At 42.3% G+C, this 12,871-nt stretch overlaps 2 protein-coding genes across 2 annotated transcripts; both read left to right on the top strand.

Annotated features, from left to right (window-relative positions):
* Positions 1-2,058: 2,058 nt before the first annotated feature.
* On the top strand, positions 2,059-5,661 carry F5Y00DRAFT_228286 (ribonucleoside-diphosphate reductase large chain). Its single transcript, XM_048006603.1, has 3 exons — positions 2,059-2,667; positions 2,725-5,245; positions 5,299-5,661. The coding sequence occupies exons 1-3, from the start codon at positions 2,491-2,493 to the stop codon at positions 5,340-5,342; spliced, it is 2,742 nt and encodes a 913-aa protein (XP_047867888.1). The 5' UTR covers positions 2,059-2,490; the 3' UTR covers positions 5,343-5,661.
* A 4,581-nt stretch (positions 5,662-10,242) lies between these two features.
* Positions 10,243-12,733, top strand: F5Y00DRAFT_258916 (uncharacterized protein; the record flags this gene model as incomplete). Its single annotated transcript, XM_048010788.1, has 5 exons — positions 10,243-10,332; positions 10,422-10,602; positions 10,671-10,705; positions 10,762-11,380; positions 12,372-12,733. The coding sequence occupies 5 exons, from the start codon at positions 10,243-10,245 to the stop codon at positions 12,731-12,733; spliced, it is 1,287 nt and encodes a 428-aa protein (XP_047867889.1).
* Positions 12,734-12,871: the final 138 nt, after the last annotated feature.

Below are 12,871 nucleotides of genomic sequence, written 5' to 3' on the forward strand. Positions count from 1 at the left end.
TTATAAATCGTATTAAAATCGTAATTCCGCGTAAAGTAAACGACGCGTTAAAAATAGGTTGCAAGAACCGCGTTAAAAAACGACGCGTTAAAAATATGTTTAAAAACTGTATTAAAAAACGACGCATTAAAAATATGTTTAAAAACCGCGTTAAAAAACAACGCATTAAAAATATGTTTAAAGTTATACGGGAAAGTAATGTAAGTGTAAGTGCGCGTTATTATATAATAACGTTAAATAATATTAAAATAACCGCTTTAAAAAATTAATAAAAAGAAATAATAAATAATTTAAACCACGGATATTTTTTAAGTAAAACTTATTTAAAAGGTAAAATAATAAAAAAGGAAAAATAATTTTATTAAACGATAAATGTATTAAATAATTAAAATAATATAAAATAAAATAATAATTTATTAAATAAATAATAATAAATTAATCGAATAATTAAAGTAATATAAAACGAAAATAATAATTTATTAAATAAATAATAATAAATTAATCGAATAATTAAAATAATTTAAAATAATATTATTTAAATAATAATAATAATTATAAATTAAATATTATATATTATAATAAACATTATACGCGATAAAACTTTATACGATAAACGTTATTATAATTTCGTATTTTTTTATAATAACCATTTTATAATAATTACTGTAAAACGCGAAAAGTTAAGTTTATATATTAAAATACCGTAATAATTATAAAATATATTTAAAAATTAAAAAAAATTAAAAAAAATTAAAAAAATGCGAAAAGTTTTATATATTAAATAAAAATGTGTAAAAAACGTAAAACTTTAAAAAAATTAAATTTAAATAATCGATTTAATAATTTAAATTTATAATTAAAAATTTACACGTACGATAAAAAATATATAAATAATAAAATACGATAATAAAATAAAAAAACGTTAAAATAAAAAAACGTTAAAAAACGGTAAAATATAATATACGAAATATACGAAATGTATAAATATAAAGTTTAATAAATATTATAAATTAAAAAACGTGTTAAAAAAAATTTAAAATGTAATTTATGTTATTTAATATATGATAAAATATAATAAAAACCGTAATATAATTATTTAAATAAAATTTATAAAATTATTAAATTTAAAATAATTAACGTACATTTTAATCGATTAATTTATTTATAATTTTAAATATAAAAGTATATTTTTTATGTATTTTTAAATTTTATATATAAATTAAATTATTTTAATTTACGTGTTTTTATAAAATAAACGGTAAAAAGTCGATTTTATATATAATATAATCGCGATAAAAAACTTTTATATAATGATTTTAATTTAAAAGTAAAATTATTATTAATTAATATATTAAAAAAATATTTTTATAAAAAATTATTATAATTTTTTTATAAATTAAATTTTTTAATTTTTTTTAAAATATTTTAATTTAAATGGATTTATATTTATGTTATTATTAAATGTAAAATATTTAAAATATGTATTTTATTTATTAAAACTTAAATACGGGGTAAATGTTAACGTAATAAATTTTAAATAAAAAAAAGTAAAATAAAATTTTATAAACATTTAATAATAATAAAATACCATTTTTAAGTTTAATAAATGATTATAATACGGAAAACCCTTTTAAAAAATTATTGGTAAAATAAAAGGAAATAAAATTCTTTACGACTAAAGGAACTGTAGTTGTATGTACTTAAAGTATACTTAAATGTAAGTCTTAAGATATATGTGTGCAAACGGAAACTAAGCGGTACGTATCCCACCTTAATCCTACCCACAACTTCAACCCCGCGCCAACACGCGTTTAGTGGTTTTTTTTCTGCCAGTGATGAATAGGCAGGGGCAAAGCCCTTGCTGTTGGTCGGGGATCCACGTCACCTAATTACATAGGATTACAGTTGTGGGCAGCTGGTTACGGTCATGAGTCACTGAAGCAGCTATTGAGGCAGTCACGATCGAGGCATCTAAGGAAGGAACGAGGCCCTTAAGGCCTCAGGGCCAATTATATAAAGAAACGGGGTCCCGTAGCCTTTTAGATTTAGCAACGCACTCGCAATACAAGACCAGTCCCACACTTGCTGATTAATTCTTAAATGATTGCAGCTGGCAAAGCTTAACTAATCGCCTGCCAAAGAGGGTTTAATTGTTCCGAGTGTTTTTCTTTACGCGCTAACCCGGAAACGCGCCATCAATTAATTCTATTGGGACGCGTTTTCTACTTTCTACATAAAAATCCACCGTAGTCGAAGTCTTTTCCTTCCAAACATCTCCCACTCAACATCAACCACAACAGGCCATAACATCATACTACATACATTGGATCTGCATGCTTTCCATTGCATACAGATATTTGTGGCTCTGAATTGATTATTTCCATTGCCTAAAACTTAACTTTATTTCATTCTTCATTACTTAATTCTTCATTTTCCACCCCACCGCCATTCCTTTCTCGGGTCTTCCAAAACCCAACCTTCACTTTCACCATGTATGTCAAGAAGCGTGATGGACGCCAGGAGCGCGTTCAGTTCGACAAGATCACAGCTCGTGTTTCGAGACTATGTTACGGCCTGGACACAGACCATGTCGATCCCGTTGCCATTACTCAGAAGGTCATCTCTGGTGTCTATGGTGGTGTTACTACAGTCCAGCTTGACGATCTCGTAAGTACACGATATATCATGAGAGCTAGTTCTCCTCTAACAAATCATTTCTTATAGGCAGCTGAGACGGCTGCATACATGACCGTCACTCACCCAGATTACGCTATCCTTGCTGCACGTATTGCCGTGTCGAACCTCCACAAGCAAACGAAGAAGCAATGGTCTTCTGTCATTAGCGACCTTTACCACTACGTCAACCCGAAGAACATGAAACCGTCTCCTATGATCTCCAAGGAGACGTACGAGTGTGTTATGAGACACAAGGAGGATTTCGACTCCGCAATCGTCTACGACCGAGATTTCAACTACCAATACTTCGGCTTTAAGACTTTGGAGCGGTCTTACCTACTGAAGCTCAACGAGAAGATTGTAGAAAGGCCACAACATATGATCATGCGTGTAGCTGTTGGTATCTGGGGTGACGATGTAGAAAAAGTCATTCAGACTTATAACCTCATGTCCAGCAAATACTTCACCCACGCTTCCCCCACCCTCTTCAACGCTGGAACACCCCAGGCGCAGCTGGCATCTTGCTTCCTAGTTGACATGAAGGAAGATAGCATTGAGGGTATCTACGACACCCTTAAGACCTGCGCTATGATCTCCAAGACAGCTGGTGGTATTGGTCTCAACATTCACCGCATTCGTGCCACCGGCTCATACATTGCTGGCACGAATGGTACCTCCAACGGCATCGTGCCCATGCTGCGAGTCTTTAACAACACTGCGAGATACGTGGATCAGGGTGGCAACAAGAGGCCTGGTGCCTTTGCTATCTACCTCGAACCCTGGCACCAGGATGTCTTCGAGTTCCTTGACCTTCGCAAGAACCACGGTAAAGAAGAAGTTCGTGCTCGTGATCTTTTCCTCGCTCTCTGGATTCCCGATCTTTTCATGAAGCGTGTTGAGAAGAACGGCGAGTGGACCCTGATGTGCCCTAGTGAGTGCGCGGGTCTTGCTGACGTCTATGGTGATGAGTTTGAGGCTTTGTATGAAAAGTACGAAGCAGAAGGTCGCGGCCGCCAGAAGGTCAAGGCTCAGAAGCTATGGTACGCCATTCTGGAAGCTCAGACTGAGACTGGAAACCCCTTTATGCTTTACAAGGATCATTGCAACCGCAAGAGCAACCAGAAGAACCTTGGAACTATCCGTAGCTCCAACTTGTGCACTGAGATCGTCGAGTACTCGGCTCCCGATGAGGTAGCCGTCTGCAACTTGGCATCTCTTTCGCTACCTTCGTTCGTTGATTACAACGAGGGTACCTACGATTTCCAGAAACTACATGAAGTTACCCAAGTTGTTGCCCACAACCTAAACAGAACCATCGATGTCAACTACTACCCCGTCCCGGAGGCACGCAACAGCAACTTGCGCCACCGTCCTATTGGTCTAGGTGTTCAGGGTCTTGCAGACACCTTCCTGGCACTACGTATGCCATTTGAGTCCCCGGAGGCTCGACAGTTGAACAAGCAGATCTTTGAGACTATTTACCACGCTGCCTTGACCGCGTCCGTGGAGATTGCCAAAGTCGACGGTACCTACTCGACCTACGAAGGCTCTCCTGTCTCCCAAGGCATTCTCCAATATGATATGTGGAATGTCACTCCCAGTGATCTTTGGGACTGGGCTAGTCTCAAGGAACAAATTAAGCAACATGGTGTACGAAACAGCTTGTTGGTTGCCCCTATGCCTACCGCCAGTACTTCCCAAATTCTGGGTAACAACGAATGCTTCGAGCCTTATACCTCGAACATCTACTCTCGTCGTGTCCTCGCTGGAGAGTTCCAAGTCGTTAACCCTTGGCTGCTCAAGGACCTTGTGGATATGGGTCTCTGGTCTGACGCCATGAAGAACCGCATCATTGCCGAAGGTGGTTCGATTCAGAACATCCCTAACATCCCTGCGGACCTCAAAGCCCTTTACAAGACCGTCTGGGAAATCTCTCAGCGAACCATCGTCCAGATGGCCGCTGACCGTGGTGCCTTTGTCGACCAGTCTCAATCGCTAAACATCCACATGAGAGAGCCTACCATGGGTAAGATTACCAGCATGCACTTCACCGGTTGGAAGCTCGGCCTAAAGACTGGCATGTACTATCTCCGTACCCAAGCGGCTGCCGCACCTATTCAGTTCACTGTCGACCAAGAGGCCCTAAAGGTTGAAGATTCGAATTCCGCTCGGTCAGGTACGCTGAAGAAGCGTGCCCCTCCGGGTAATTACGTGTCTTCTCCATCCGCAGGTCTTTCCGGATCCGTATATTCCAAGCGGGACGGCTCGAACAACAATCTGGCAGCGCCACTTACTAATGGGATGCCGACGCCCAGCACCACTCCTCCCCCAGTCTCGGAGATTAAGATAGCTCGACCCGTTGTATCGCCCAACAAGGCCGTACCGTTCAAGGCAGACGTCGACGAGGGCGATAGTCCCAAGGCTCTGGCTACCGAACCGGTAGAGAAGATCAGGGAGGAGGAGCTCCCGGAACCGGCCCTGGACGGCCAGAAGCCGAACCAAGATGAAGACAAGGAGGACAAGAGCAAAGAGCGCGAGTACGACATCTACGCTGATGCCGTCTTAGCTTGTAAGTCAAAATGATTAATTCCCGCTTGGCAACACATTCTAATAATTACGCAGGCAGCATCGAGAACCCTGAGGCTTGTGTTATGTGCAGTGGTTAAGAGATTTCATGAGGACATGGGAATGATTATGACACGTAGTTGACGAGGGAATAATGGGAACCGGGTTGTTAATGACAGAAGTCTGCCTGGTTTTGGACCGCACGGAGAAACGTAATAAATGAGATGCATCGATGCCATTGCATCACGGTTGGGGTTCATAGGGCATTCGCTTAGCTCTACGCGTGGGCTTGTATAACTATTTTCAATAGTTCTCCTGAGGAGTCGTATCCGGCGTTATTTCTTGACGCCCATGGCGCATTTGATTACAGCTTGTCGCTGTTGCGCTTCCAGGAATAAATCAATGAAGTTATTTAATATGTATATTCTGTTACTGAGAAGTGTGGTGTGTGATGTGTAGGCGTTTAGACGGACCAATATCATAAGTCACCCTCCCGAAAGGCAACGTCTTGTCGTGGTCACTGACCTGATACTACATACCTTATATCCCAGGTTGGCATTAATTCGCCGTTGTATAGAGACCGAAAAGATGAATAGTGTTGTTTATGGTAGGTAAGTGAAATATAGTAGTTACTCATTTAAACTATTGTAACAAGTTCATGCGACGTACTTCTAGTAAAGAACATCGGTTACTAATAGGACATTGTACAGCTGTATTTGTTTCATTCGGTAAGACAAGTGGCTCGATATGTCCTTTGCGCGCATGGCTTCTTATATCTGGAGACTTAGAGAGTGGCCTTAAGCTCATAAAGCAACACTATCCATGAGGTTAGGTAGGTAGGTAATTGCAATGAATATCCTCGTGGTGCTCCGAGACAGTGATCAAGACACCGCAATGCTCGGGAGGATCCTATTCGATGTCTGTTGAAGCCATCAATAAACGCATCTAAGGAGAATTTCCTAGGACTCGGCAGGATTAAAACAGCATGCGGGAGTAGGATTGACGACGGTTCCGATTATAGGGTGCTCGACACGCGTCCTACGACATAGGCAAGACAGGGCATAAAACATCAGGGTTAGTGTCGTACACAGTCCTCTCTATCACATTGAGGAGAATTAGCTTGGCTAGGTACCTAAGCTATGGCATTTTCTCCCTTCCAAAAGATTATACACGTGCCTCACCGACTGCGATGGCTTCGACAGCGGTTTAATTCAGGTCATATCGGCGGTTTAATGGCGGGGAAAAAGACGCGCGGTTTTCGATGGACCCCAGCCACGTACATAACCTGCTGAGAAGTTTCGCCTGCGTCCACGGCAGGCCAGGCTGGTTTCGGTGAAACATATAGACGGGCAATGACAATATAGGTACCAAGATGTGTTGTTGCTCCGCCAATGACGGTGGTGGAGCCAATGGGAGGTGTTATGCGGGAGATGCTGGGCCTGCGCCGTCTACGTAATAGTGCTGGCAAGGATTTTCTGCTCGGGGACGAGATACATACCTCCAAGGTATGTAGGTAGAAGGACTCGTAAGTTGTGTGTGCCCAGCTGGTTCCTTGTCGTAGCACAAAACATCAGCTTTTTTTTTCTCGAATAGGACGGGTTTTTGCGGCAGCTTGCTAGCGTCTGGGGGAACATTTCGTGTCCAGCGCAAGTCGCACCGGATGGTGGTGCAAATTTCCAGATGTTTCACTTCGCGAGGCTGTTTTTCTTCCCGGCGATAATTCTTGGTCCCCTATGTAGGTAGGTAATGATGTTATCTTGAAGATATCTAGCCACCATTACAGCCGGCAAATTGCTGGGAAGTTGGAACGATGCCTAAGTCCTATGTCCTATGTGTAAGGAAAATTGAATGCGGATGGATGGTTTAGGGCCACAACTCCCTACTTAGGTGCTGAGTTGTGCCACGACGGGAACTCGGTGAGACCGATATCGACACTAGCAACGGTGAGAACCCGTTTGACATATGCCCAAAGGGACTATGGTTAGTAGCTTGTCAACGCAAGTAATTGTAGGTGGTTAACCCAGAGTACCTATTAATGCGTCGAGTATCCAACCACAACGCCGGGACACAACGAGACGGTTAGTTGTTGCCGGAGAAATGCGTCTGCTGTAACTTGATGTGACATCAACGGACAACTCATCAACATCGGGCTGGGTCAGTTCGATGGGGCCTCCCACTAGACAGGGTCTTCAATCTTGCTTTTTCTTTTCTTCTTGCAGGATACGGATAAAATACCTATATTCACCCTCGCCGATAAGAATTTTTAATTATTCAAATACAGATCTCATAATAGGTAGCTCTTCATAACTGTGAGCTCTTAAAATACTCAGTTAGGTCAGCTACTTGGGAGAATTGAAAGTTGAAAGTGGAGAATTGAGATTTGAATTGGAAGTCGAAAAAATAGTGTAGATGCAAGGCACGGTTGCAACTTTTTTGCTCTTAGCTATGGTGATGTCATACCTTTCTCAACCAATGAGATTAGATAAACCTGGTAAACTAAATCCATGCTTAGGATCCTGCCCCGCATGAGCTTTCAATGCCTGTAAGCTGTGTCCAGACATCTCCCTTAGTTACCTAATCAAATGTGGGTCCACAGATCTTTCAATGATACCTCAATCAGATGTTTTTAGCAAGAACAAGGACAGCAACGCATATGTGCTCTTGTTCATAACTTGAATATGACCCCTGATACCATACATAGCAGAAAATCTCGTATCCAGCCCAACCTCTTAGATCTTTTAGATAATAATACTACCTCCAGATATATGCGGCCGGGCAGTAATCCGTATCCAGCACGGCTATTGGAACGGCGCCCATACCGGGCGGTGGTCTACAATAGCTTATATAATCAATATTATCAGCCAATCAAACCTCTAGATTACCCTGTCCAGTTGTCCGTATGCAGTAATCGCCTTAATCCTTGCAGACCTTTTTTTCTTGGAGTTCTCTCCGCTTTGAATCAATCTATTTACCTTTCTTGGTTGCTTCCACTAGATCAACAAGCTGATAGAAAATCCGGCCTTGGACATATGAGCATCATAGACATATAAGCATCATATTCAACACTTAGAGTCTACGGATCAGTGGTTATTTATTTATTACTACCAACCATATACCTATGCTAGCTAGGTAGTTAGATATTACGGCGAATACATCCAAATCGGTAGACATCCAGAACAAGAAACTGGGCGGTCGTTTGGATAACTTCATAGAGCATTTACCAACCTCCAATTTTCTTTCTTGACGATGTACATCGACTATATGATCTTCACCACTAACTATATGCTAGGTATTTAAACACCAATCTAGCATTGCCAAATACAGTCTAAAGAGACATTGGCCTTTCTTCTTTTAGTCCGACCCAAACTAGATACAGACGACTAAAAGCAATTACAGCTAAGATAGGACCAGTGAATATTAATGAGCTCATCGCGTATATGCTTGCTTGGTCTAGATCAGTAGTACATAGGGCATTTAGGTAGTTCCCACGTAATGATGCAACTCGGTATGGGCGGTCAAGTCCCGTGCCAAGTATACTAAGTGTATTTACTGGGTGATGCGGGCCAAGCTTACAACTTACTGCACCTGCTGTCGTTGATGCTGTCCTCGTTCATGCTAGCATCGACGATCAGTAACCGGATTTTTGGGAGCTACGCACCAATATTGGTGGATCAGGTACACGTTACGCTAGGCTTTCATTAGTATGAGGTAGGTAGCCTCAAATCAGTACTGGCCTCAAATCATCACCCTCGGTACCTACATTTATGTACCTTGATATGTGGGTGCGGGTACCTTTTTCGATGCAGGTTCGGTGTGAAATACAATATTTGACCAGGCAACACCGTGACTACGGGCGTACCTAATTAATGGAAGGAAGGTGTGGTAGGTACAATATACTCAGTGTTTGTGTACATGGAAAAATTGTTACCTGCATCAGGTGTGGATCAGCTAGCCATGTTAGAATAAATCAGATCACTTGGGGAACTGGAGATGATACATTCATTAGTATTCAATAGGATCAATTTTCATGTATGACTTAACCTCTCTGGCCGATTAATTATTTAATTGCCTTGGTAACCGACCGTCCGTACTTTCCTTCCGTACGTTCCTTCCCCGTAGCTCCTTCCCAACTTTTACGTCCCACGTGTAAAGAAAGAATCAGAATCACCAAGCAAGCAAGCAGCAAGTTTCCAAATATTAAAGCTTGAAACTGCTGCCTTCCGTTCAACTTTCTTCCTCTTTCACCACCAAGATTCAACACTCACGCCAACGAATACAAAGTTACGATAGCCTCAATTTGTGAGCTCTTGCCAACCTGAGTCCTGCTCTATCTTACCTGGTAAGTAATTATTTCTCGTCTCTGTCGACACCCAGTTTACGTTGCCGTCCCTACACATCTTGCACACACATTCACTTCATCATTGCCCGCTTCTAAACAAATCACTACATTATCACCTTGTCGGTACGTGTTACCTTACACATTTTTACCAACCCTTTCCCTTCACTTTCCAATTTAATCACCTTTCATTACCTATTGCCCCCTCTGCACCTCCGTTTCGTGTCTTACATCGCACAAGTACGTACACAACCGAAGGAAATTACCTCCTTGAAGGACATTCAGGTGCGCCTTCCTCTCTGTTCGGATAACTATTGTATCGTACCTGCCGTCTTGTAGCTGCCTGTCTTGCAGTCTCTCTTCTTACCGATAAACAAATACGGTCCCCTCTTCCTAATCTCGACGTTCATCCAACTCATTTCTTTTTTCTACAACATTTTCCACATTCACAAACATAGATCTTCTACCAACATCACAACTGTGAACGCACCCTCATCCACACACGCACACGCATTTCACAATTTTGCACGCTTTTTGAGCATCCATTTCTACGATTTTCTACGGTTTCATTTTGACAGCAGCAATTCTTACCATTCTTGGTTCACAGTCAATCGATCTCAGCACATCGACATCTTGCCATCATTCCGCCTACGACATTATCCAAGATGATGTTCTCTGCGATGCTCGTTGGCGCTGGTGCAGCCGTCGCTGCGGCTCAGGGCTCCGGCTTCCCTCAGGGCTTCCCTCAGTGCGGTGTAAGTACTATCATCTATTTACGTCCTAATTATTGATGCCTAACTCAAAAAAAAAAAATGTTGAATTACACTTACTCAATCCTTTTTAGGTCACTTGCGTCAACAACATGTTGAGCCAAGCTTCCCAGCTTGGATGTTCCGAGATCACCCCCTCGTGCCTCTGCACTAAACAGAACTTCATATACGGAGTTAGAGACTGCGCTACGGAGTCTTGCCCTGACCAATCCGTCGCCCAGCAGGTCATCCAGTACGGTAGTCAATACTGCGCTGGTAAGTCTCATTATAACCAAATGGATTAGTAACTTACCCACGACCGCGATGCTAACCATTCGGAATAGGTGTTGGTGTTGTCGTCTCTGGTATTCCCTCTGCTGTAAGTTGTGGTTATGAAAATTTAGCTCCAACTTTTATTAACTCATGAATTCTTAGACTGGAGAGAACCCTACTGCCTCCACCACTGTGGTTGCAACCGCGTCTCCCACCGCCAACCCTGGTTCTCCTGAGGGATCAGCTTCGGCTTCAGCTTCGGCTTCATCGGCTCTGTCAGCCTCGTCGGCTTCGGAAAGTTCCACTTCTGGAGGATCAGCAACTCAAGAGTCCAGCAGTAAGAGCCTTTCCTTTACCATCGTAACGGGCAGTTACGGTGACGTTTATATCTCCATGCTCACAGACAATTCAGCTTCCGGTACTGGTATCGTTGTTATCCCCATCACTACGGCGACCATCTCGACTACTATCAGCGGCAGTGATGGCCCCATCACCTCGGCTGTCGCTAGTACCGTCTTCTCGACTTCTGGAGCTTCCGCCTCGGGTAGTGTCACCTCTGGCACTGAGTCTGGATCTGTCACCACGGGTGTGATTGAGTCGTCTGTTACCACCAATGGCTCGACCCTGGTAACTAGCATCACTACTACCGGTCCGGCAAGCAGCCAAACCTCAGAGGGAAGCAGCGAATCTACCCCCAACGGAAACGCGGAGTCGACTTCATCTACTTCGAACCCTGCTGCACAGCGAACCGCAGCACCAGCCGGCCTCATTGCCGCTGCTGGTTTAGCCGCTCTGATGCTATAGACGGCTTGGTGAGCAAGTGATTTGGTCAGGCTGAATCTCAATTCAGAAAAAAACGGCATTTGGTTTGAGAGGGTATGCAAACGGGTCACATAATATTATTGGTCGGTTTGTTCAAGGATGATTCACGACAGCTGGGATTCCCCTTCACTTGATGATGCGATGACTTTGAGGTTGCAGGCGGCTTTTTTACGATGTATAAATGATTCATTGTCCTTCTTAGGACTACTAATACCTGTTTTAGAGATACCCACCCCCTGAGCAGATGGCATCAGGCATCGGGCAGTGGAGTTGGCTTCTCGCTTTCATCAGTGGAACTAATAAATAGTGCTCCTTTCATCAACGCATGTGTCTCTGTGAACTTATTCATGTTATGTCCAGTCTGCAGTTGTTGTTTTTGGACCAGTTTGTACCTCGCGAATCGTATGATAGCTAATAGCTGTACTTGTGCGCATTCACGTATTGCCAAAAAATGAAAGGTTTATAACATACCTAACCAGTAATACGTTGACAATTTATTTCGTGAATTGACTTGCAACTTGGTGTAATCTTTTATCTTCTGGTCCTCATGCAATCCCTTGTTGATATATATACAGGTACGCATCGTAGCTTCGTAATTTTAATTTTAGCCAAGTAGTAGTCACTCCTAACGCAACCTTATTGTACCTTTTACCCCTTTGCAGCCCACCCAGTCCAAACCAAAGAACACTTCCCTTACCACAAACTCTGGCTTCAATTCTTCATCTCCTTGCTTCGACCTAATTATCTTACGATAACCTACACCATTTGGGCTAACAATATGGGGCAGATGCAAAGTATCACTATGAGGCGATATCAGGGGTGGCCTCCTCCAACATTACTAGTCCATGCTGGTTCGGCTTTCATGAATTTGCCATTGGAAATAATTCACTACATCTACAATTTCTTCTTAGATCCAATATCAACAATAGCCCTCGCTCTGACATGTAAAGACATGTTCGCCGTAATATCAATCAAGTCGCTGCCAAAACTGGACTTACCTGACCTGAAAGAATTGCTGCTCCTCCTCGAGAAAGATATGAATGGCCCACGGCCGAGTTACTTCTGCCATACCTGCACGCGCTTACATTATCTCGAGAACACCGGCGAGGACGAAACCATATTCAACTATAACCACGGTATAAAATCAAATAACCATTGTTGCAATGACCTATGGCTTAGTGGTAGCAATTTCGCCATCAGATACCACCATATCCGCCTCATCATGAATCGGCACTATTACGGCGCACCTGGAGGTTTGCCGTTGAGCGTGTTTGACGTCGTAGACCAGTCGGGATTCTGCCAGCCACGCTAGCTTCGGAAATGGTCGGCAAGGGTTATAGATGACGAGCTTTTCCTATCTGCTACGCACAAGATCCGCTTCCTTGGTACGGAGGGGGACTTTCGAGACTTCCTTGACCGGAGGGAGTATCAGGTATGTGCGCATACTTGT

This window comes from Daldinia vernicosa (genome assembly GCF_022497035.1).
Source record: "Daldinia vernicosa strain CBS 139.73 unplaced genomic scaffold F5Y00scaffold_8, whole genome shotgun sequence".
NCBI classification, from domain to species: Eukaryota; Fungi; Ascomycota; class Sordariomycetes; order Xylariales; family Hypoxylaceae; genus Daldinia; species Daldinia vernicosa.

Bases quoted from the DNA above. Each gene is read 5' to 3' on its own strand.
- F5Y00DRAFT_228286 (XM_048006603.1), top strand. From the start codon at position 2,491: ATGTATGTCAAGAAGCGTGATGGACGCCAGGAGCGCGTTCAGTTCGAC. The intron at 2,668-2,724 runs GTAAGTACACGA...CATTTCTTATAG, and splicing joins CAGTCCAGCTTGACGATCTC to GCAGCTGAGACGGCTGCATA. The intron at 5,246-5,298 runs GTAAGTCAAAAT...ATAATTACGCAG, and splicing joins CGCTGATGCCGTCTTAGCTT to GCAGCATCGAGAACCCTGAG.